We start from the raw sequence: 26143 nt of genomic DNA on the forward strand, positions 1-26143 counted from the left end.
TACGTGTGTATACTTCATGTGCCTTACATGTATTCAGATGTACGCTTCATGCTTTACTGTAATGTCCCCTTTTCTTCGAGTGACTTTATAATAATGTCAATGACAAATTATGAAGTAAAGTCACTTTTGAGGGGAAAAGTAAATTAAGAGAGAAATAAAATAAAGTATTACTTTCAAAAAGAAAAGTATTATAAAAGGAGGAAAAGTTGCAATGAGGATTTATTCTTGACTTGTTATTTTGAAAGAAACTTTTCCTTGAGAGCTTGAGAGCTTAGTTGCAGGTTCAGTAAACCCTAGGACGGAAACCTTGGAGGTTTTGGCTGTTTGAACGAAAACCCAGATCAGCCCACCTGGTGCATTCATCTTAGAATTCACAGTTGCGCTTCATTGTTCAGTTTGGAGAGATTCATAGAGTTTTAGAGTTATATCTTTGCAGGTTGAAATATTGCTAGAAGGGTTTTAAGCATCATTCTATGTTATTCTGGTATGTACAAACCTATTGATAGGTCTGATGTGTAATGGCTGATTTCTGAGTTGTATTTGGGCATGTTTGGCCTATCTATTTGATTGTAATTGCATGTTCAGAATTTTTGATTTGTAGCAGCAGACTGAATAATCTTGATTCAGATTTGTTCCATATATATGTTTGCATTTAATTAGGGCAAAATTCAGGAAATTATTTTCAGAATTATAGTGCATATCTTATTTGAGATATTTCTGAGTTGTATATGGGCATGTTTGGCCTATCTATTTGATTGTAATTGCGTGTTCAGAATTTCTGATTTGTAGCAGCAGACTGAATAATCATGATTTAGATTTGTTCCATATATATGTTTGCATTTAATTAGGGCAAAATTCAGGAAATTATTTTCAGAATTATAGTGCATATCTTATTTGGGATATTACATTTACCATGTATTCATGTGTATGAATAATGCTTATGTGAATGCTTTTTGCCTTATGTGCATTCATATGTATACTCCATGCTTTACACGTTATGTGTGTTTGTGTGAATGACTCATGTCTTATGTATTCATGTGTATGCTTTGTACTTGATGTCTTGGATTCATGTCTAATGAATTTTCTGCATTATCACTCCATGTGTGTTTTATATACTTTTCTCATATATGCTTTGTGTCTTGATGCTTTGTACCATAAGTGTTTTTGTGTGTGTGCTCCATGATGTCTTGGATTCATGCCTAATAAATTTTCTGCATGTTCACTTCATGTGTTTTATATACTTTTCTCATATATGCTTTGTGTCTTGATGCTTTGTATCATAAGTGTATTTGTGTGTGTGCTCCATGCCTTACATTTCACTCGTTAAGTGTATCTGTATATACGCTTCTTATGTATACTTCATTCATGTATGATCTATGCCTTATGTGTATTTGTGCAAATGCTCCATGCCTTATGTGTATTTCAGTGTATGTGTCTTATGTATATTCATGTACATGCTTCGTACCCCAAGTTTATTTGTATGTAGGCTTCATGCCTTATGTGTTTGCCGTATGTTTATACTTCATGACTTACATATGACTATATGTTTTCTTATGTCTGTTGTGTTTTCAGCCTATTTACACCATTGAAACAAGAATAACACCATGTTCTAGTCTAAATTTGGTGATCAGGGCTTATTGATATGATTCTTAGTTAAATCATGCATAGTAAGTAAAATACCATCCTCGGTAATAAAACTCTCTACCGTTACAGGAAGAGAACATCTACAAAGTTTCTTTCAAGATATGAACTATCAAGAAATTTATCATTAAAAGCATGACACCCTATTTCTTAAATTAATGGTAGTCCATAATATTAAGGGTATACGGCATTTCATGCCACTGTGTAATTGTAAAGTATGAATATTAAAACAGGGATATGTGCCTCACAATCGTCATCTTATTCTTGTCATAAAAAACTTCTTAACCTCAGCCAATTATGGTAAGTAATAAATTTTCAACAAACACTGACATTATAGCCTTTGGTACAAATAAGGATGAGAACAAGTCAAGGGATGCTGATGAAAGTCTTATCGCTCTGTTCACCAACCATCTAGCATAGTCTCCAAGTGTGAGAAAGAAAGGATAATGTGCAGGCATTCTACTACCAACCACATAGCATAATAATCCCCCTTACATATCATTCACACTGATGTCACTTTACCACCCATGGGCAGCATCTGAATGAGATTCTGTAGAAGTGAGATAGGGAGGGGGTTACATAGTGTGAATGCTTACAATAAAACTGTGAGACATTGAACTCAAGTAATCAAGGTGGTTTAGAAATTCCTTGGTCAGGATCTTGAACAATGTTGTGTTATATTTGCAGCATGATTATAGCTAGTATGAGAGCACCCACACTACATTGCATGGACCACATGAGGCCAAGATAGATGGTATATTTGCTCTTTGGCCTAGGGTAGAGGATCCGAGACACCCCATCAAAGTCACTTTCTTCCATGCTCTCCTATGGTTGAGCCTTCCAAATATATTTAAATGCTTTATGATTGAATTGACAATTCTGCCATGGATTTAATTATGATAATCTGTTTATTGAAATTATTGTTGTAAATGGTTTCTAATCTGTTTGCAGGGTTTCAATCAGGTGAAAGGTATTTTATAACCCCACTTATTTATTTGGGAATTGAGAATTAGGGCAAATTTAGAGCATTCCCAATTAGGGGACATTACACACATAATTATTTATTTAATCAGTTTATTCTTCTACGAGCAATCATGTAGGAGTTGGCAAGCTAATACGATTTGGAAAGTAGATATGGGTTCCACCTCTAAGTACATCACCGCAAGTTGGATGGAATTGTCTTAGTTGGATGTTCTTGTCACCTATGGGCCAAAGGGTTGAGTTACCTTGGTTAGATGCTCCACGTTTTTGGGCTTAGTTGTGGCGAATGGTTTTGGGCACCCTTTGTGTTACCCTCTCCAATTGCCATGATGGTTGGTTGTGGGAAGTGAATCATGTATGGCTTAGTAAGGAGACACAGTTGAAAAAGCAGATACGGGTTTTCCTCTAAGTAGACCACCCCAAGTTGGATGGACTAGAGGTCCTGCCACTTGTGGGCCAAAGGGTCGAGTTGTCTTGGTTGGATGCTCCATGCCCTTGGGCTTAGTTGTGGCGAATGGTTCTAGGTGCTCGATTGTGCTTCTCTCTCAATTCCCTACAATGGTTGATTCTTGGAAACACGACTATAGATTAGATCCCAATGAGTGATGTTATTCAACTTAAATACTATTTGATTGTTAATGCTATTGATTATATATGCATTTATATGTTATTGGACACGTTCATTAATAAACTTGCGAGAAAGCAAATAGTAGAGGGCTTCCTAACCCTTATGGAAATAATTGGCCTGATGAAATATATTTCAAATGTTGACCAACAATATTACAGGTGTTAAACCAAAGTTTATGTTGGAAAGGAAATTGTTAATTGGTATGTTGCATCTTAACGAGCTATATTTTTTATTTTAATTGAACTTTTGATTTTAGGGTAAGATTTAGGAACAACCGCAAACATTACACAAGATTTAGAACTGATATCAGCTTTTGGTCTGGATGGAAGCTTTTGGATAAACAAAAGCTTGCTTATCAGCTATAAGATAATGTGGATGGAGTCCAGTTGCTTTCTAATGCCTTAATTTTGTGATATGCATTGTTAATATGGAAGGTGTCTTCATAGTCAAGTGATTTATTAGTTTTGGAGCAGGTGCTAGTTTAATAATCACACTTTCTGGATTAAACTGTGTAGCAATTTTTTGCATCAACGTTTCGGATCACACTCCGTGATCCATCATCAGGATGTTAGAGAGCTAAGAGCATGAAATGATAAGTTGCCAAACCAGGCCAAAGCTAAAAAGAAGAAGAGGGGTCAGGTGCTAGTTTGTCTTCTTTATTTTATTATATCTCTGTAACTTTGCATGTTATATGAAAATCTTTGATTCTTTACAGACTTATCATTGCACAAAGTGAGTAATCTTTTTCATATTTCCTTTTTGGCTGTTGAGATATCATTGCATACATGTCATACTGCCCCTTTCCACTGGAATATTATACATCACTACCAGGGTAATATGTGTGGGTTTTTCTATATGTTTTCCCTGGATATTGCTTCCTTGCCATCCAATACATAGAGGTTTGGGAATGGAATCCAATCTGTTCCACTGAACTTGAGGATAATGCAGTATGTTTCTAATGTGTCTTGCTTTCTCTGCTGTTAACTGGACCTTGAACACAACTAAAGCCCTGGAAATGCATCTGTAAGGTACATTTAAGTATGCGTTTTTGTTTTTGTTTGTGTTTGCTTCAAAGGTTATGCGAATTTGTCTGGTCTATTGCTGTCTTTTATTTTGTTTATTTATTCACGGTTTTCTCAAATCAATATATATTTATGTCAATGTTGAAGGTGTTCCTGTGATGTTACATTTGTTATGACTGGGACATAATTTAAATTTTAAGAAGAGTTTTACTTTTGAAGCTCTTTTTGGGTTTTGTGTGTTGTTAAAAATGTACCTTTTGGTAGTCCTGAAAACTTACCAGTGAGGACTTGATTTGAATTTCAGAACTCCATCAGTGAAGAAAACAGGTAAGGCTTCTGGGACAGATCATATTCAACCTGTGTTTGTAGGTGAGTTTCCTCAGCAGGTTCGAAATGCTCAAGTAGAATGGCTGAAAACTCTTGCACCAGGCACAACAGGTATTAATAAATTTTATAAATAGGTAGCGTTTTGTATCTGTTTTTTGCTTACTTTTGTTCTTTCTAACTGGGGATACATGCTGACACCAAAATCGTTTTCAGATACTTCAGGGTTCTCTGGTGGTATGGACAGGAAGACAGGGATATGCTGGATGTTCTTTGGAAGGCAAGTATTTGTATGGAGTTACTTGTCTGGCAATGCTCCTCAAGGATGTGTTTGCCTTGAGATCCCTTCAGAGATTTTGTCACTGGAAGAAGATGAGATCTGTGCTAAACATGGTAATGGTTGGATAGTCTCAGTGATTCAGTGGGAGGATGGGATGCATGCAGATACAGAGAGTATTGTAAAACATTGCAACTCTGTAGGTATTCTTATGTGCAGTCAGAAAAGCCTAGCTGTTGCATATTGGCCTGATATATTTACAGCCAATAATAACACCCCAGTTGTGTGCTTTTTGATGGAGAATGAGCCTGATGGTGGCAACATGCTGCTTGATGCAAGAGTTGCTAGCAGTCGCGGGTTGAAAACTCAATGGGCTGGTAGCATTAGCAGCTCTGACACCACTGTAGTAAACTCCATGGTTGCTTCTCCAATTCCAGGATCTATTTCATTTGAGTGCATTGCCATAGTATGCCAGTCAAATGCTGAATTGTGGCGTCTTGAGTGTAATTCCAATTGTATTAGTTACCAACGAGTTAGACATGATAAAGAAGCTAAGATAGCATATACCCGTTCTATAATTTGGCGATGGCCTAGTATTGTTTCTAAAGAGAAAAGAGCAGAATTCTTTCTTTTGACAGATCATGAAATTCAGTGCTGGAATGTTGAGCTTAGGCCTAAGGGAGATGTTTCAAAACTGTGGTCATATGAAATTCTCAGCACAGGAGATGCAGAAATAAAAAAAGACCTGGCTGGCCAGAAGCGTGTTTGGCTATTAGATATGCAGGTAAATGATGGTGGAAAGGAAATTACTGTGCTTGTTGCATCTTTTTGCAAGGACAGAATAAGTAGTTCAAGTTACACACAATATTCTCTTCTAACATTGCATTACAAGTCATCTGGACAAAAGATGGGTGAAGGCCCTGAGTTGACTTCTGAAAAACTTTTGGAAAGAAAGGCTCCAGTTCAAGTGATTCTCCCCAAGGCACGAGTAGAAACAGAAGATTTCCTCTTTTCGATGCGTTTACGGGTAGGAGGCAAGCCAGCGGGATCTACAATGATATTATCTGGGGATGGAACGGCAACGGTTGCTCACTATTGGAATCAAGCCATGCGACTGTATCAGTTTGATTTGCCATGGGATGCAGGAAAGGTTCTAGATGCATCAATTATTCCTACTGTTGAAGATGGTGAGGAAGGCTCCTGGGTAGTTCTTACAGAGAAGGCAGGTTTGTGGGCCATCCCTGAAAAAGCTGTTGTGCTTGGTAGTGTTGAACCGCCGGAGCGAAGCTTGTCCCGGAAGGGAAGCTCCAATGAAGAAGCTACAGATGGAGAAAGGCGGAGTCTAGCATATGGAGGAAATTTTACTTTTCAAAGACAAGGTTCTGAGGCAACGGAAACCCAAGATAGCAGAGAAAAAGAAATACCAAGAGGATTTAGCCATCGTACTGCCCAAGATGAGGAAACGGAAGCTTTAATTTGGAACCTATTCCAAAATTTTCTTAAGTCTGGGGAAACTGAAGGAGCATTTGAAAAGCTTCATCAAGCAGGTGCATTTGAAAGGGAAGGGGAAATGAATGTATTTACCCGCGCAAGTAAAATAATCGTTGACACACTTGCAAAACAGTGGGCAACAAGCAGAGGAGCAAACATAGTAGTCATGGCTGCGATATCTTCCCAGCTATTAGAGAAGCAACGCCGTCACCAGCAGTTTCTGCAGTTTCTAGCTGCATCCAACTGCCATAATGAACTACAAAAGAGGCAGAGTACGGACTTACAATACCGAATGCTTGAATTGTTCTTGCTATTATTCTGATATATTGAGAGCACATGTGACTAGCTAATGGGCATTTAATGTGTTCTTTCCATTGTTCTGTAACTTCTGTTATATTGACAGGCATATTTGTGACTGATGGTCATTTTAGACTTTTATATATTTGTTCTCATTTCTTTCCAATTGGCTCGTTCTACTTTGTTTACATTTTTCTCTATTTTTTAGCATCTGCTCTGCTTTTGTGAACATTTTGTTTTAACCAGGATTCAACTAGACACATGAATGATTCTCATTAGCGGACTTTTTGAATTACAATTGTTTGAATATTTAACAAATGGTGAAAAATGTATGTACATCAATGTAGGAAATAATTCATATTATGAAAACATCACATCGTGTTTCATAAAAGTTGTTAAAAAGGGAGAGTGAATTTAATTATTTTTGTATGAATCCTCACTTTATGTATTCACCTGCCCCATTTTCTGAATTATTTGAAAAATATAGCACAACCAGCTTTTTTCTCTACATTTTCTGAGTTTTTCTCCTATCATTGCTTGCTTTAATCTTGTTGTATTAGAGTCATAGGTGTGTAAGAGCCCAATTAAAATAAAGAGAGGAATGGTAATGTCTATTTTCTCCAGGAACAGACCTGAAATTAGTTCTTAAATCGTAAAATTCTGATGAAAGAGAAGCATGGTGTTTTATTTTTTGGGGTTTGGAGGTACAATGCTGAGTTTTGGTGTGCTGTAGTGCTGGTGCAGTTTTTGATGACAGATTTTGCATTTGATTTAACATACCCTGTACCAGGAAATTAACAAATAAATACAGTGGAGTCCTAGGTAATCAGCAATTAAATTTGCATTCTTAGAATAGAATCTCATACACAAGGAATGCCTTTTAAACTCCAATAAGTAGCAAATATACTCTGATGAAGGTGTCTGATACTTATGAGATTATTTTCATAAAATTTGGGTAAGGCTGTTTTCTGAATTCCTCCATTGCCCAACACAGTGTACAATTGTCTTACATTAGAAGGATTTTGTTGCTGCGACTTTTAAGAAGTGAGCATAAATATTATTGTTGTAAACAGTAAACCATTAGTATTTTGACAAAGCTGTAAAATATAAGTAATAGTGGGTCTGTCAGCCATTTGGTTTTTAGGTACAGATAAAAGGTTCCAAAATGTAACTCTATTTGATTAAACCTTGTAACCCAAAGGATCGGCCCTGAGGGGTGTGGAATTGACACCCAAGCATGGCATTGACCTTTGGTGAAACTTTTCTGAGAACGATTGCTCAAGTCACTTTATCAGAACTTATCCTGTGTTTTGATCTATCTAGAGACTGCACTACGCTTTCCAGGAACAGGAAATAGCAAAACAAATGTACACAAGCATACTGTGCAATAATTACAAAGTTCAGATTGCTCTCAGACCTTTAGACAACCCTAAGGAAGATTCAACAATCAGAAAATGCTCATGCCATTAAATAAGTAAAATAAGTATTCTTTTCCCATAAACACAATTCTTTATATAGTTTAATTGATTGAGTTGATAACATGGTTGAATTCAGTAAAAATATTATTTACAAGTTCTATTCCAACAAGTAGATTCTTTCATAAGCTCAATTAGATAAAATTCATAATTCAATTGAGCGTGTTCTCAAACCCTAGGTTCAATTTCTCATGATTAGGGTTTATTATTCCTCCCTCTTAGTTTCACCAACTCTAGGATTTCAAATTTTGATATAATCTATTTAAAAGCATTTCTAACACGTTTCAAACCCTCATACACAATTTTCAACTAGATTCCCTGAATAGTCCCTATGTTCAACTCATTTTTATAAAATTAATTTCCTAGTTTTGTTTCGCTTCATAATTCACTTTTTTTTCATAGTTTCGCAATATCAAAATTAATTGATTTAAAGACATATTGGATCCAAATCAAATGCATGTTCCTACACGTAGTCAACCGTCTTAAATCCTACCTTTCAACTACTAATTCGATATCTTTGTTGAACCTGTATGATAAAACTTCAATTTCTAACTTGATTGCTCTTCAAAATCCTTGCCCCAAACTTGTTTTCTAATAATTGGAATCTTTTAATTGTGTCTAATTTTTTGAGTCTCTTATGCTTTTAATCTTGTTGAATCCTAAAATTTTACGCACTTTTCCAATTTTGTTTTCTCCAAGAAATTATAAATGATTAAATTTAATCACTTTAATCTTGTTGAGATTCAGGTGGAACTGTGATTTCTCTCTTTTTATCTATTCCATTTGCATTGTTTGCATCGGCCCTTTCGTTATTGCAGCAATTAGACCAATGTAAATACCATACTATATCAGAGAAATGTTTCAACTTGTATGCAATCATGTTATTTTCAACATGCTCTTCCAATATTTCTGGGGAATAGTCATAGAGCTGTTGTGGTCCCTTTCGTTTGTGTGTTTGTGCTTCTAGCATGGAAAAGCCCATTGCATGTTGTACCTTTCCAAGGTATCTCATCCATTTGTTTCAACTCTGCTAGACAAATTATGCTCCCCCTAAGACAAAGTTGGTTTTGGACTATTAGGTGGTGCTGTTTTTTAAAGCTTGCTTGTTCTATAGTATGCAGTTGCTTTTGCAAACCAAGTGTTGGGCCAGAACTGTAAAAGTTGTTTAATGGAAGGCAAATCCATTTGCTTAGGCATTCTTGAAAGATCAAGATAGGATTTCATATAATGTTTTAGTTCTCTGGCCAATCCAACATAATGATGAAGCTTGGTGCATATTGACTTTTGTTTATGGAGAGTGAAATTACCTTTGCCCTTATAAATATGAAATTAGTTGCAAAAAATGTTGCTCAAACTCATCATCACAATATAATTTTGATCAAAGAAAACTATTCTTCACTTTGGTCTATTTGATTCCTCTAGTGTTTGTGGCTTTCTAGAATACAGGTATCAAACCTAATCGTTAACTCCAAAAATTAAATCAAAGTTGACTATGGTATTAAAAGGAGAAAAATGAATGTAAGCATCATTTGTATTTAGTCTGATAATTCGAATACATTTAGATTCATCCAAGATGGGATTCAGTGTGGAGCACCTGCTTAATTATTTTAAAAAATGGGATTCAAATCGGACATGATCGAAATTTGTTCTTTCAAATTCAGGCTTGGTCATGTTTTGAATTATGTTCCTTTTTGGGATATTCCTGATTTTTGTCTTAAAACAATGATATTTACTCAAGATGATAACATATTTGTCAAAGATTAAGAATTTATGTTGATATTTAGATCAATAAATCATAGCACAATTCTCAAAACAATCATAACATGAATTTTTGGGTAATACTTACAAATACGCTTTAGAGGTTTTTGTCACTAACCCAAGAGTGGCAATATCAAAGATTTTTGTCCTTATCTTGCCAAGAGCATGAAGGGGTTTTCGTTCTTCCAACTCTTAGTCTGACTTGGACGTTTTTGTCCGCACTCAATATGAGCAATATATTGCTGATTGCTTTGGCTGATTGATATTTCTTGATGGACTGACAAGTCAATGTTTGAATCATGCTTGACTGATTTGTTACTTGAATGAATCCCCTCTCCCCAAGAAATGATCTCCCTTTTATATCTTCTTCTTGAGGGAGTCACAACCTTTCACCTTTTCTGCCCTTTGAAAGAGTCACAACTATTCATCCTTAATCACTTTTCTTGAATCTCTTAATTTTAATTAAATGTCTTTGGGAATTGCTGCCCCTGAAACACTTGATTCTAATTTTAATTGAATGCTTTCAGGGATTGCTGGCCATGATATTTTTTAGTTTAGTCTTTAATCGACTCCTTCTATAGAATCGTTGTCATCTTATTTCAATGCCTAGGTTATGAGTTAAGGGCTGTGATCTAGAATAGCTGCTTTCTCTTGTATTCTGGCGGGGACATGACGTTAGACCCCACACTACTTTCAAGGAGAAGGCTTAATAGTATTAATTCTAGTTGATTCTTTTTTGTCTTGTTTTTCAATTTTTTTTTTTTGATGCTTACTATATTTTGTTATACATATATGACTTGTTCATTAGTGTATATAGTAGTTGAACATTTAAGTTGTTAATGTAATTAGGGAATGTGTTAATTTACATGATCATTGAAGGTGTGCTCACTTAGGGTCCAATCACCTAAACCGTTATTTAAAATAATGATGATGTCTTGCAATAAAGCCACGGATAAAGCATATAGCAAGGAGACTGATTTGATCATCACCTAGCTGGATTTGTTGGGTGTAGGTAATTACTTCTCCATTTTTCAAGACTTGTTGCAAATGAGTCTTTAGTTGATAGAAGACCTGTCTTACATGGGGAAATGTGCCCACCCCTAACCCTGCATCCCTGTGCCTAGGACAAGGGGACATTGGGAGTTGTCCCTTGATTGCCCCCTATACTTAGTGATGTTCCTAGATTTTCCCTGGGACATTTAGGTGTCCTTGCTTTTTAAATTAATACTAGCTAGTTGTTTTTCATAAAAAGAGTTAAAAAAGGTGTCTTGGCCCACAAGCCCTCCCATGCCTCTTATGATACCCATGAGATAGTTTTATGAATTTTTACATAATCCTCGTGTGTTTTGTTTTTTTGCAAATGATTTAGTGAACAATTTGTTTTTATTCTGTCAATATTTCATTTTCCCATGGTTTGATATTTTGGCAAATTTTGACAAAAAATCATTATGTTGATACAATAATGTCCACAAAGCCTTTTTTCTATGCAGATGCATTGCTAGAGCCATTGCTCCATTATTTTATTTTTCAACTATGTTATGTGGTACCTAGCATTTCGACCCATGTACTCGGGATGAACAGGGTGGGACTTTGCACCCCTTGGGTACATGTTGGGCATGTCTGAGCAATTTGGGTATGTCATGAATATGTAAGATTTATGTGGGAGGTACCCAGGAGGCCTGTAGCAAATTCAGCGCATGCCTAGTATGAAAAAATAACCCTATTGTTTTAGTTTTTGTTATACAACAAATGAAACACCAAACCATTATAACGACCATTTTTGGATTTGAATTCATGAGTTGCTTAAATGCAGGATGAACAACATATTGGACCATTAGTGAGATCCCATGCCAAAGAATGTGGAACCATTGCTTTGATTTGCCCATGGCTTCATCAGTCGGACATCTTAGATCTCTCTCTCTCTCTCTCTCTCTCTCTCTCTCTCTCTCTCTCTCTCGATATTGCTCTCTGAATCTATTAATATTTATAATTATTTATGTCATTGTACAGCTGAATAGCTGTACTGAATGTAGAGAATTTTTTTTGTTATACCGACGAACCTAAACCCATACCTGACCTTGCAACCTAGCCTTTCAATGAAGAAATAAATTAAAGTAGTGGTTTTAACTCTTTTAACATGCATTGCATTCAACTTTTGTTTTTTACCAATTTAAGTTGGCTAATATTTTTTGAATCAGAATTAAACCTCAACTCAGAAGTGTTCTTAATTAGTGGTTTTAAGTCCATAATTGAAATGAATAATGATTTTAGTTTTTTGTACTTAAATTTATTTTTTATGTTATCTTTTGAAAGCATATTTGTGCATGATCAAATACCAAAGCTAGTGATCCATAATTTTCTAGGCTTTGTTCCTTGTTTCTTACATACATTTGATCCTGAACCGAGTTGAGTGGTTTGAACCAGCATGGTAATATTATAATGCAGTCACAAATTGCTTGCAACAATGTAATGGTTGTTAGAATGAGTACACGGCAATGAAATGATTAGAGGACAAAATCTACAAGAAGGCTTGGTGAAGGTACGTGCTTGTAGACGTATAACTTGTCATTATTTGTTAAATAGTAGTTTGTATAATGATATGTTGCTCTTGTAGTGGTTGATGAAGTGCTGTCGAAGTATTTGTCATTGTTGCCAAAGTTCCTTGGCTGACAACAATGACAGTATAGTTGTAGAAGTATTGGTAAGCTGCAGAAGAGGTTTTAGTGGCTAACAAAGTGCCAAAGGAAGGCACATGAAGCTGTTGAAGCATTTATGATGCTGTTAGTGTGTGTGGATGTATGAAAATAGATGTTTTGATGATTGGCTGGGTGTTGAGTTGTAAAAAGGCTGCACTTATTGTTCTTCTGCCCATTGGGACTATTTCAGGGCAACAAGATGCCAAAAGAAGCAGATTGTTTTCAGGGCAGTCACTGGATGAGGTTGTGGCTGTTAATGTGAGTTGGGTAGCTGATTTATTTGTGATATCTCTTGTTGGTGACCATCAGATTTTAGAAGACGGGTTATTGGTCAGTTTCCTTGGATTGTTGGGTAGTTGCAAATGTGCAACCTGTCATTTTCCTCAGCAACCATTTGTCTTCAGGGGAGTCAATAAATCAAAGAGGAGATAAAAGAGAAGCTTTGAAACCATTTGGGGGTTAAGTTGTCTTTTGAAGTGACTCCTATAGCAGATGTGAACAAAGAAGGTGTTGCAGAATTGTTGTGGTTGTAAGAGCATAGAGTAGTTGTGGGAGTGTGATTTAGAAATTGTAATACTCAGGAAGACCATGTTTATGACATTGTAATGCTTGTATTGGCACTGATTAGATGGGATGTTAAGGCATACCCTTCCCAGAGTTTTTCAACCATCTTGGGTTTTCTCCAAAGGAAAACTATTGCGTTGCGTTATTTGTTCTGTTCTTGTGTTTAATTTGTATTTATTTTGCCCTTGTTAATTCTTTTGTGTAGTGGTTTGCTGAGAGTTGAGAGGTGAGTTCATTTGAAAATCTGTAATTGGTGAGTTATTAGGAAATAAATTCAATGATTTATGGGTCAAGTGGTATCAGAGCTTTAAGTTTTTGATTGCTGATTAGGGTGTGGACAGTTTATCCCATCCACAAGGTCAGAAGGCGGTGAGAATTTGGTTCCTTGTGAATTTGAGATCAGAACAGTGTGGTGGAATAGGCCTGTTAGAGCAATGTTTAGAGGAGGATGGAGAAGTTTGTTTTAGAAGACTCAAAGGAGTGACTAGGATTTCCAGTTTAGTGAGAGACTAAATTGAGAGCTTTATGAAAGCATGAGCTAGTTGGTATGATGTCTAAGCTCAAAATAGAAGAAAATGAGGGAGAGTAATGATTGGAACTAAGGGAGAACATTCTTAAATGAAATCGATCTTTGGAGGATGGAGAATTCTCGAAAATTATTGTGACGACTAAATATCACAAGTGAGGTTGTGTTCTTGTGAACCACTACACATGAAATATGGGTTAATGAAGATTGACTCAAAAGTACAGGTTTATCCCAAAAATTATCACAAAAAAATATTACAAAATTGTGTTCTTCAAACTCATTTTTTCTAGGTGATGAGTTTGTTTGAATTTTATACTTGACACGGACATGAACATGTACATTAAACTTGTGACTTAGAAGAAAGCTGTATCTATAAGCATGATGATGGGGACACCATTTAAACTAGGTTACACAAATGAATAGAGTCACCATAAATTATGGGTATAGGGATTGAAAACAGTCATTATTATAAAGGAGTTTCTTGGTAACTATGACCATTTCATAGTAGTTGTTTAATTAAACAAAAGACAACTTGTGACAGATGCATTTTCCGTAAAGTTACGTAGATTTGTCAATAGTAAAGGTTCTGATATATTTGCAGTTATATATGACATGTAATTGTGGAATATTCTATGTTTTAGAAGCACATTTTCTCACTTTTAAAGCCTTAGATGACAAGTTTGTTTTTACCGAGTTCTTTCTAGTTTTATGGTTCAGTACCTAGGACATGCTTCTTTCAATATCATTTTGATAGCCTATCTTGTTAAATATAGGAACGGGTGAATGTGGTATGATATTTGTATTGCTTTGTTAATGATTCAGGGCAAGCTCTACAAACAATAATGGGACATGGTGAAAAACTCGCTGCCATGATCCATCTTAGGGAATTACATAATGCAGCTGCCCAGGCCAGGCCTCTAAACAAACTGGAATCTCCCCCTATAGAGTCCAAGCCCAGTGAAGTCAGTGGTTCTCTTTGGGATCTTGTTCAGGTAGTTGGTGAGAAAACTCGCCGGGACAATGTAATGCTGATGGATAGAGAGAAGGCTGAAGTGTTTTACAGTCGGGTTTCATACTTGGAGGAGCTCTTTTTGTGTGTTAACCAGCATCTATCTTATGTCATTGGAAGGGAGTTGCCACTTAGGCTGCAAATTGAACGTCTTTGTCAAGTCTCAATTGCTTGCACAGGTCTTGTACGGACTGCCATTCACTATAGAGATGTTCAACATTCATGGTATCCATCACCGGAAGGATTAACACCTTGGTATTGTGAACCAAATGTGAGGGCTGGACTTTGGAAGGTGGCTTCAGTTCTTTTTGAATTGAAAACAGAAGCAGATGTTTCAGAGCCTTCAATGAGGTCAGCATTAATTGTGCAGCTTGAAGAGTTGACAGATGTTTTATTGGAAGCTTATGCTGGTGCTCTTACTGCCAAAATAGAACGCGAGGAAGAATATCGTGGTCTCCAGGGTGAATATTGGAGCAGGAGGGATGTTCTTCTTAATGCATTATATCAACATCTGAAAGACACTGCAGAAGCTGCCTGCCAGGTTGGTATATGAAAAGATTAAACAAAATATGTGACAATTGTTTAAATCTTTTGAATTGAATATGCTTTATAATTATCTTGTTAATTTTTTATTACATATTTACTATTCTTGTTTATTTAACGACTTTTTATGCTTAAGTGCTTACATCAGATCTTGGTTTTAGGCATAGTCTATTTAGTATTCTTCAATCATTGAGAAGGAAACTACTGAGCTTTATTAATTGTACTTAACTTAAATCTCGATAATTAGTTATCTAGCATGCAGAAATAAAAGAAAAATATGTTACTTCAATGTTTTGTTAAATATGTCCAAATCTGTATTTCAGCAGGTAAAATATATGTGTGAGTGGTAAGAATGCCCCTGTCCCTTAGTGCCCCAACAAACACTGTGGTAATGTTTTGTGTTTCAACATCTGAAATTTAAACAGTCAGGCCAAGAATTGCAATCTTTCTTATTAAATTGATAAATATTTAATCGTCTTAATATGTTTTTTTTTATAAAGAAATCTGAGTTATTTACTTGTTTGTAAGTAAGAATTAAATTAGTAAAATATTTGTTTATTTATGATCAGAGATATGCTTAGCTACTAATAGTTTAAGCTTTGGTATGATCATGCGAAGATAGGGATTGGCATCTTAAACTTGCACATCTTTTTTCATCTTAAACTTGCTACTAATAGTTTAAGCTTTTCCATAGCCATATTGTTTGTGAGAAAGGAGGTGCAAGTTGGAATGCGCATACATTAAGTTCTTTTCCCTTTTTGAGTGCAATTTGTTGCACTTTATTGAGTAGATGAAAGGGTATGCCGTCTGATTCTTTTTAGATGTAAATGAGCTAGCAACATATGAAGACAAAGTAGAGAGATATAGTTTGACATTATATATTAAAAAATTATTAAACTTGTGATAAATTTTGACAAAGAGGGGTTGTAGGTGTCAGAATTGTTGGCCATGAAAGCACTACCTACGGTGAGCATCCTTCTTGAACTTATCACAGAGAGCCTCATTTTTTGAACCATTGGAGTCTACAAAATCATTGAACTCACTCGTGACTACATCTTCCAAATTAGGATCAAGGAAGGGTTTGTGAAATGGTGCTTTTTAGCCTTCGATGACTTCATATAAAGAATCTCAACACTCGCAATCCTCGTTGGCATATAAATAATCTTAACACTATAGTATTTTGGATTGAATGCAAAGGCAAGAATGTGTAGTGAGGTGGTCATTCTCTTCCATATATCTTCAATAATTTTGTCCACTTATGTGAAGAAATTTTTTAGGGTCTTGCTCTTTCTCATTTATGATGGTCTTTATATTCTCAATCATTGAGTCAATGCCATCATATCTCTTTCCAAAGCAAAGCTTGTCCATGCTAATATGATGAATTATACTCAAAACAATACCACCAAAAGGCATCTAGGATCATTTGCTTAATGTTTGTTGTCCTCTTGGTGTTGCTTTGCCTCCATATGGACCAAATTTGGCTAATGACCATGTTAGAAAGTGCCCTGGAACCTGCACAAGTCAATCTCAAGACAATCATGTTAGAGGTGAAATGAGTCTTAATAAAACAATTAAAAAGAAACTTTAAGAAGAATTAGGATACACAATCCTATTATGATTGAAGTAACTTAAAGAAGAATGAGTCTTGTGATATGTGATGAAGATTTGGATCTCATCCTTTGCATACTTCTCTTTAGACCAATCAATTTTGTTTCCAATATTTCAAAACATAAGATTGAGATATTGGACTTCACAAGATGTCCAATATATGTGTGAATAGCGTTTTTCAACTAACAATTCAATAGCTCTTCAATTCTTTGTGTTGTCTGTTATGACTTGAACAACATTACATTCCCACTTCTTCAATGGCTGTGATGATGATATTAGAAATAAATTGACCATCCTTTATATGTCCCACACGATCCACAACTCACAAAAAAATTGCACCTTAGTGGACACTGCAATTATGTCATTGATTAAGGGCTGATTTTTAGCTTTTTTTCACTAAAACAATGGATGCCCTTGTCTTAGCCTATGAACCCTTTATGGACTTTAATGATTCTTCTACAAGTTTGACCTTTGTCTAATAGGGTGTCACACACTTCTTAATAACTTGGGCCTTGTACTCTTTTGGAGCCTCATTAATATTTCTCACCATTTCTTGTCAACATGGTGAGTGAACAACATTGAAAGCCAACCCATTTACATAAATACATCTTGCTACGTGTTGATCAACAATGTTTTGAGTCTCATTTTTTGAAATGTCATTGTTATGTCCCTAACCCCTGAGGCCGATATGCAGCCCAAAAAGTGTTTGTGAACACTAATAAATAATTATAATTATAATAATATTATTAATTAATTTAATATTAATTTAAAAATAATAATAGTTTTGTTGTCGCTGATCTTGACACTCAATTTTGGGTGCCAACTAAAAATCGATTTTGTGGAAGGCCAACTAAATTTTTTTCGAGCTAGGTCATCAGGTATTAAAGTGATGTCAAAATTCATTTGGAGATTATCTTTTTCGGAATGAATCTTTTGCCATTTATATTGCAGATTGCTGATTGAGAAAAGAACCTCAACCAACAGTACCACAGGTGGAATGAAACCACCACTTTGTGTTTATTGATATTTAGTTGCTAAACCAGGCAAGTTGCAGTAAACAATTTGCTTATTTTCAGGTTGCAGAGAGGTGGTTGCACAAGCACAGGAATCTCTTGTGCTCACACCTTGAAGAATCCTCATCAATATGGAGGTGCCAAGAGGGGAGAACACAGTCTGCTAATCCATTCAGACCTTGGACATACTTGTAGTGTTGTAAATTGTATCCCACTATAATTTGAGTCATTTTGGGCTCACTTTGGTAGTTGCCCCTCATGCCCCTAATTCATGTCTAATTCTGCTCAGTTTGTGATATGCAGCCTTGCCTTGCCTTTGTTTTTTTGGTTTGTTTTTGCAATGATTTTGAGATGGCAAATAAAATGCAGATAATAAAGTACTTTGCAGCAAATAAACAACTCAGAAAACTAATGAAACTCAGAAATATAAGAGATTGAAAATTCTAGAATTTATATCTGATCTAATTTTGCAAAATTTGTCAAATGTAAGAGCAACCCAGATCATAAAATGATATTCCATATCAGAATTCAACAAACCCATTTACTGATAGATGAAATAAAGGTTTGCAACAGCAATAACCAGCAAATAACTCACTCAGAAACCCTAGGTGTCCATAATGAATTCCTCCAAATGTGATAGTATGAAGAAAAAGTGCTTGCAAACTGTATCATATTGCATCAAAACCCTAATCGCCCAGCTCCTAGGAGTATCACACCCAGCTAGGACAAGTTACAACCAACACACAAAACCAAGAACAAACATCAATATCTCCTTCAATCAATCAATTAGAAATAACTTAGTAAATTTGCAACTAGAAAGATAAAGATGATGATCAAACTAACATTATTGATGCACAACTGTGAGTCTTGTATGAAATCACCATGTTATTCTCCTCACAAACCATAGAAGAGCAGTCCTCATAGAAACAACAATATTCAATATCAAAACTTAGCCTCCCAAAATTGAACTCTCAAAATGTCTTTTATAGACTTCCCTAAGAGGTTCGAACCTATTCTCCTGGCACACTTTATTTAATAGAAACCATCTCTTTAAAGTCTCCATTGTCTCATTAAGAATATAGGGCCCATATATATTTAAAATAAGTCACCTTTCACTTTGTAACTGCCCTGTTTAAGTATTTTATTAAATAAATTAAAATAAGGGTAAAGTTAAATCTATAATTAATAACTTATCATTATTTTATTTAAAATCAGGGTAGCCGAAAACTCCAATGTTCCTCCTTGGGCACGCGTATCCCCGTATCCAAAACAGATACGTATTTGATATAACCTGGATACACATCAGATACTATACAATTGCATGCCCAAAAAAACTTGATTTCCAATCTTGCGAAATACTATGTGATTTGAGTTTTTTCAAAATTTGACATAAATCTTCTTACATTTATATTAAAAAAACCTAAGATAATGGATTCTTCTGTTTTAGCCTGGGTTCTGGTATGGGTATGATTCGGGTTCGGGTAGAACCTTAGGTACGGCTTGGGTTCTTCTTGGGTGCTTGGGTTCTCTGTGGGTTCTTTTGTGAAGGACCCACAAAGAACCCAAGCACCCAGGAAGTACCAAGGGCTGTACCCAAGCTTAATCTCATAAATTAAAACCTCAGTTTCACTCTCATAACTTTGTGACGACACTTTAATCAGAATATGCCAGCAAGCAAGCAATTAAATATCATTTCAGTTGCATTTGTGAGCTATACCTATCAATACAGGGTTAGTAATCTTTATATCAGCATTACTGAGATTGATTTCAGTTGATTTACATTATGCATATGTAGCAGCTGTTTGCTTATGGTTTGTGAAATCACTTTCCTTATGTTGTTAATGATTTGGCATTTTGTCAAATGTTTGAAAAATGAAATTGAACCAGCTTCTACACTTGGCACAGCTAGTAGTAATGGCAATCCAATTGATTGTGATTGACCTTAATGCTTCTGCTGAAGAAAATGAATATTAAAATTGATTATAATTTGAATTTGTATTGTGTAATGACATTTTGAGACTTGAGTATTTTCATTTTTGTAAATTATGAATGAGCTATCAAAATATTCTATTTATTGGCAATTATGGATTTATGAGTATCACTCTTCTTATAGTTCTACACTGATACAATTTAAATTTTTTTAATTTTGATGTTTGAACACACACACACACATACATAGATGTACCCATACCTATACCCAAGGAATTTTTTTTGCTGATTCCGTGTTGTCGTACCCAATTCCATATCCGTACTCGTACTCAAATCGGTAGCTCAAAAAAAAACTTCATTCATGCTTTTTTTTTTTAAGATTGGTATAAACAAAACCTACACCAAATGAGAAAGACAAATGAAATGTTTTTCTATTTCAGCAACCCATTTTTTTGGGTTATCTTCAAGTGCAACTCTACTATTTTTGCATATTGTAAATTGTTAAATCAACTTATAATTATTTATGTAGCAATTATGTGTCCATATTGCTTTGGAAGTAATGAAAATCTCCTTTAATAACTTAGAAAATTGTGTTAAATATATGTATATGTGTTTTTAATGAATGTTGTATCCAACTGTATCCATATTGGGGGTCTTAAAAAAAGGCTGTATTTGTATCAGATATTGTATCCGTATCCTCGTCCATGCAACTTTGTTGAAAACCTTTGGGCTGTATAAAATGTTGAGATAATTATCTAATTGAACCAATCGACAATACTAAAAATAGTAAGCTTGCCAACTGGCCCATTTGGTGTTCGAAACTGACTTATTAGCAATAATTTGTATTAGAAGACTAACACAAAATCACTTTAGAAAAGGGCATTATGCTCAAAATAATGGTGGGAGCTCAACTAACCATCAAATATTGTCAAGCTGCTAGATAAATTGCCTCTAAGATTCCCTAACTCTAACTCATTAGCTTATGGGAACCAATTGGATAGGCTAAAGGTCCACCAACTCAATTGACTATGAAGGGGATGTTACAATCCGCCCTTCCCAAAATTGCTTGTTTTCAAGCAATCTCAGCCTAGATGTTGCAAAATTTGTTCATTCTCCCAAGTGACATACTCTATTGGCAAGTTCTTCCATTTGACCAAAAATTCTTTGATGACCCTCTTCCGAAGAGTCAGCTCTCTAGTATCAATGATAACCCCTTGAATCAATTTCAACTTCCCCTCCTCATCCAATGGTGACAACTTAGATGAGGGAATCATGTTATGCCTGAGTGACTTCTTGAGATTGGATACATTAAACACATTGTGAATTCGATTGCTAGTTGGCAGCTCAAGCTCATAGGTAATCTCTCCTATTGGTGGCTTGACTCTTCTTAAGAGTAGACTGTCTATATAGCTGTAATTTTAGATAAACCATATCCTCAACCTCTAAATTGTGCTCTATCCGATGTTGATCAGCATACAACTTATGCTGATTTTGTGTTTGTTACAAGTTTTCATTTGGTGGTTTCATGATGTCTTGACTCTCTTGTAGTAAGTCCTTTGCCTTAGGCTCTCTGCTATCTCCAAACAATAGATCCAAGAAGTTGGGAGCCTCATATCCATATAAAGCAATGAATTGCGACATCTCAATAGATATGTGATAAGTAGTATTATAGCAATAGTCATCAAGGTGTAGCCATTTGATCGAAGTTATTTGCTGCCCAAAAACATAGTTCCTCAAATACCCCTCCACCCATTTGTTCATTATCTTTGTCTATTAATCTGTTTGTGGGTGGTAGCTAATGCTAGGAGTGATTTCAATCCCACTCAATTTGAAGAGCTCCTGCCAAAATGTACTTGGGAATTTGCTTTCCCTATCACTAACAATATTCTTGGGCAGCTCATGCAATTTGAAAATCTCTTTGAAAAACAAATCAGCTACCTACGTAATTGTATAAGTTGCTGAAATGGCAAAGAAGTGTGCAAATTTGGTCAACCTATGAACCACCACATAAATGCAATTGTTACCCTATACCCTAGGTATCCATGTGATGAAATCCATAGAGATAGATTTCTATTTCTGATTAGGAATGGGTAGGGGCTGAAGTAGACGAGCTGGATAAGTATGCTCATTCTTGTTTGGCTAGCAAGTGGGACACTCTCTGACATACTCAAGGACTTCGTTTTTTAGCACTTTCCACGTAAACTTCTCTTGGATCTGGCTATAGCTCCTAAGGAAACCTTGGTACCAGCCATAGGTACATCATAGAAAGTCCTCACGACCTTCAGCTTAAGCTGTGAAGAAGGCACCAAATAGATCCGATCTTTGTATACGATCGACTCATTAATTGTTGTGTACCTGTCATCATGAATTGTGTCCTATAACTCCTGCTGCCCATGAATCTTTGGCATACTTCGTTACAATTAATTCTATTCAATCAGCATAAATCTCTATCAAAGAACATATGTGAGGCCTCTTAGAAAGTGCACCAACAACGATATTCTTCTTTCCCTTGACATAAACAATGTCAAATTCCTATGCCTACAATCTGCTGATGCACTTCTATTGTCTATCATTCAGATCCTTTTGGTTCATGAAGTATTTGATGCTATTGTAGTTTGTTTTGATGATAAACTTATCCCCAACTAGGTATGGTTTGAATTTGGCCAATGCATGCATAATGGCCAATACTTCCCTCTCATAAATGAAGTGCTTCTCTTGCATCAAAACTGCTCCTATTCCCTCTCTTGAAGTATCACACTGCAACTCAAAAGGTTTGGTAAAATCAGGTATTGCCAATATTGGGCATGTAGACATTAATTGTTTGAGGCATTCAAAACACTTTTGTGTTAAATCATACCACTCAAAGGCTCCTTTCTCAATCAAATCTCTAAGTGGGGCTGTAGTCTGTAAAGAACCTCTAACATTCTCTTTTAGAAACCACAGACTAAAAAATCCCTTGAGATGTGTGAGATTTCTAAGAGTAAGCACTTAACAACAATTTTGATCTTCTCAGGATCAACTCTCACTCCCTTTGAACTGATGATATGACCAAGTTAAAGAAGCTTTGGCATCTTGAAGTCACATTTAGACTCCTTAGCATATAGAGACTCACTCTCTAAGATGCTCAATACCTTCTCAAGATGTTGCATATGCTCCTCCCAAGTCTTACTAAAAATCAAGAATTATCAAAAAGTATCAGGACAAATTTCCTCAACTGTTTCCTCAACTTTGAAAAGTGATTGGAGCATTCATCAAACCAAAGGGAATTACTAGAAAGTTGATGTGTCCAAAATGACACCTTAAAGCAGTCTTCTCAATATCCTCTTTCCTCATTTGTATCTAATGATACCTTGACGTCAAATCTATCTTAGAAAAGTATCGAGCCCCATGCAAGTCATCAAACAATTTACATATTCTAGGAATTGGATATTTGTTCTTGATTGTCTTTTTATTCATGGCCTTGTAATCAATATACATCTGTATTATTCCATCTTTTTTCTTTATCAAAACTACTGCTGATTTGAATGGGCTCTTGTTGGGTCTTATGTGCCCCATCTCCACTAACTCCTTAGTTGCCTTTTCTATTTCATCCTTATGCCTCTTAGGATTCCAATTGGGAGTACTGATCACTGGTTTGGCTCCCTCCTCCAGCTCAATGACATGCCCTATTCCCCTCTTAGGAGAAACTCCATGAGGGATACTCTAGAACACCTTGCTATGCTTAGAGAGCAATCTCTGAACATGTAGATGATAATTGCTCTTTTGCTAATTTGAAATTTCAGGAATTGTTGGCATGATGAGACATTTTGCTGCCCATTCTACCTGATAATGCCTAATCAGATTTTCTAAACTCTTGAGTGACACCACTCTAGGTCCTCCATTTGAAAGTCCACTGAGTAGCACTTTCCTATCTTGGTGTTCAAACCTCATTTTTAACTTCTGCAAGTTGAAATAAAACTCTACAAGCATAGTTACATGAAAACAGATATGAATTTGGAAACGGGTATGGTATTGGATACAAATACAACCATTTTTCAAGACCTCTCATTTGTATACAACAAGATACATCATTCATAAAAAACACATACACATGTATTTAATACAATTTTCTAAGTTTTTTTTTGATTGGTAATTGGTATTTAATATTTATATTAATTTGAAAGAAAATTACATCCCATATCATCAGTTCATCAGCTATGCATAACTGAGAGTAAATAACCAGTCCAACATATACAACCTTTCACCATAATTCAAAACTTATGATCTCAATCCTAGCTGTATGCACTGATCTAGTTGATAAAAACCAAAAAACAGAGCAAAGTATCGCCATCTATCTAAGTCCTCCTCGATGATTGCTTTCCCTTTGTCTTCCACCACCATTGCCGATGCTGCATTTTGGCACACAATCTCTGGTTTGCATCTGCTATCGGAGTGTTCACCACGCTGCAGACATCGAACCCTCCTTGTCTTTCTCGACCCCACAGGGCGACCGCGTTTGTGCTTAGGAGGGGCCAACTTTGCCTTTAATGCTTGATAGTTTTCGTGCAGTCCCTATTTTGCTTGCTCCAACCTAATCTCCCAAGCATCCACTGAATTGATGTACAACTTCACCTCCTGCATCCCAATTTGAGCCGTCGCCCTCCTCACTTCCTCGTTACAGTTAGCGCTCCTTAATAAAAATGGCCTCAAGGGTGGAGCAAATTCTCTAACATGAATCCACACCCCACTTGTGCTAACGAACCCCTCCCTGTTGTGGGCCATTTCTAGAAAACTCTCCATCCCCTACAACCAATCTTCCTTCACACAACTATTCAAAATCCACACTACTTTGCTTCTTGGCTCCAACTCAAGACACCACGCCATGAATAGCGAGTCGATATCCGCATTGGTGTGATATCGGAATTCTGCATTAAGATATTCATCTCCTAACGCAATTTTTGCCCGAGTGATGAAAGTTTAGTCCTCAAAGACAAATATATTTACGAGCCTTTCATTAGTGATTCGGTCCCTAAAAGCAACTTTTTGTTTAGTAGTTTGCAACAAAATGTTGCCCTCCTCCGATCGCCTCGCTGACTCCACACGCCAATTTTCACCAAGACGCCAATAACAAAAATGTCATCAAGAAATACCATAAGATATAAAATCACCTCTCCTTTGTCCTGCGCCTTAAATGCCGCTTCCAACTTGCCATCCTTCAATAAATTTGGCAACATTTTCCTTGGATACGGATCTACCCTAGCGAAGGAAATATTTTGAATGTCGGACTCCAATTTTGAAATGATGGCTTTAATAATTTGCAAGTAATGCACATGCAAACCAGCCATTTAATCTTGAGGTGAAAGGCCAACGCTAACCGTTGCAAATTGTGGCTTTAGTACAAGTGACATTCAGTATTTTGCATTCGTACATCCATCCTCTGTCTGATGGAATTCCACACACGCCTCCTTACCTTGCCCTCGATTTCGGGCCACGAACCACATCATTCCTTATACTTCTGGCATTAATTCATTATACAACTCTCCTGTCACCTTAGCTTTGCTCTGCAACCACCACCTGATCATCACTCCATTTGATTTCAGCCTGAGGATAATCTACGACCTCCTTAGCTTGGATGTCCAACTCCTGGTTTCCTTCTCTTAGAATATGGGACACCCTAAATTTTGTGAATTCATTCAAGTGCTTGATGATGATCTGTATCATTTTGTTGATTTTCCAGTGTATTGCACTCCCTCTTGATATTGCTTGAATAATAATCTTTAAATCACCCTCCGGTTGCAAGAATCTTACCCCTAGTCTTTTTGCCAGTTGGATTGCAAGAAGAGCTGCATTTATTTTTGCAATATTGTTGGTGGTCATCCCTAAGCCTTGTCCACATCTCGTCAAAACAACACCCTCATGGTTTATTGCCACACACCTTGCTCTTGATTGTCCAGGATTGCCACAAGCTGCCCTATCCGAGGGAACCCATTGTACATTAGCCTTTGAGATTTTTGTAGGATCAACCCTCGAAGGCCCATTAGTAGGCTACAATTTTCTAAGTTATTAAATAAGATTCATTACTATAAAAGCAATACAGACACATTATCTTTGCATATTCCAAAATACTATATCTAAATATAGTTTTATTATTAAAAAATTCAAATACATTAGTAGTTTGGTAGAATCACTTTCTATCAAAAATATCATCACCATTCTCTTGAAATTGGAGTTTTAGATCATCAAGATTCTTTGATGAGTTAGGATGGTTGGATCAGTGCGATCACCAACTAGAGTGTTAAAACCAAATGAAGATTCATTAGAATTCTCAACAATTGGATTGATATGTGTCAATGCATTTATGGATACATCAATGCCACTCATC

General features: G+C 36.0%; 1 protein-coding gene across 1 annotated transcript in view; it reads left to right on the forward strand.

Annotated features, from left to right (window-relative positions):
• Nucleotides 1–26143, forward strand: part of LOC131042820 (nuclear pore complex protein NUP133) — a 128714-nt gene that overhangs the window by 25272 nt on the left and 77299 nt on the right. The window contains exons 2-4 of the mRNA XM_057976135.2: nucleotides 4577–4710; nucleotides 4813–6636; nucleotides 14503–15230. Coding sequence (XP_057832118.2) covers nucleotides 4577–4710; nucleotides 4813–6636; nucleotides 14503–15230 — 2686 coding nt within the window. The remainder of the gene's footprint in view (nucleotides 1–4576; nucleotides 4711–4812; nucleotides 6637–14502; nucleotides 15231–26143) is intronic.

The sequence above is a fragment of the Cryptomeria japonica genome, chromosome 9 (genome assembly GCF_030272615.1).
Source record: "Cryptomeria japonica chromosome 9, Sugi_1.0, whole genome shotgun sequence".
Lineage (NCBI taxonomy): Eukaryota > Viridiplantae > Streptophyta > Pinopsida > Cupressales > Cupressaceae > Cryptomeria > Cryptomeria japonica.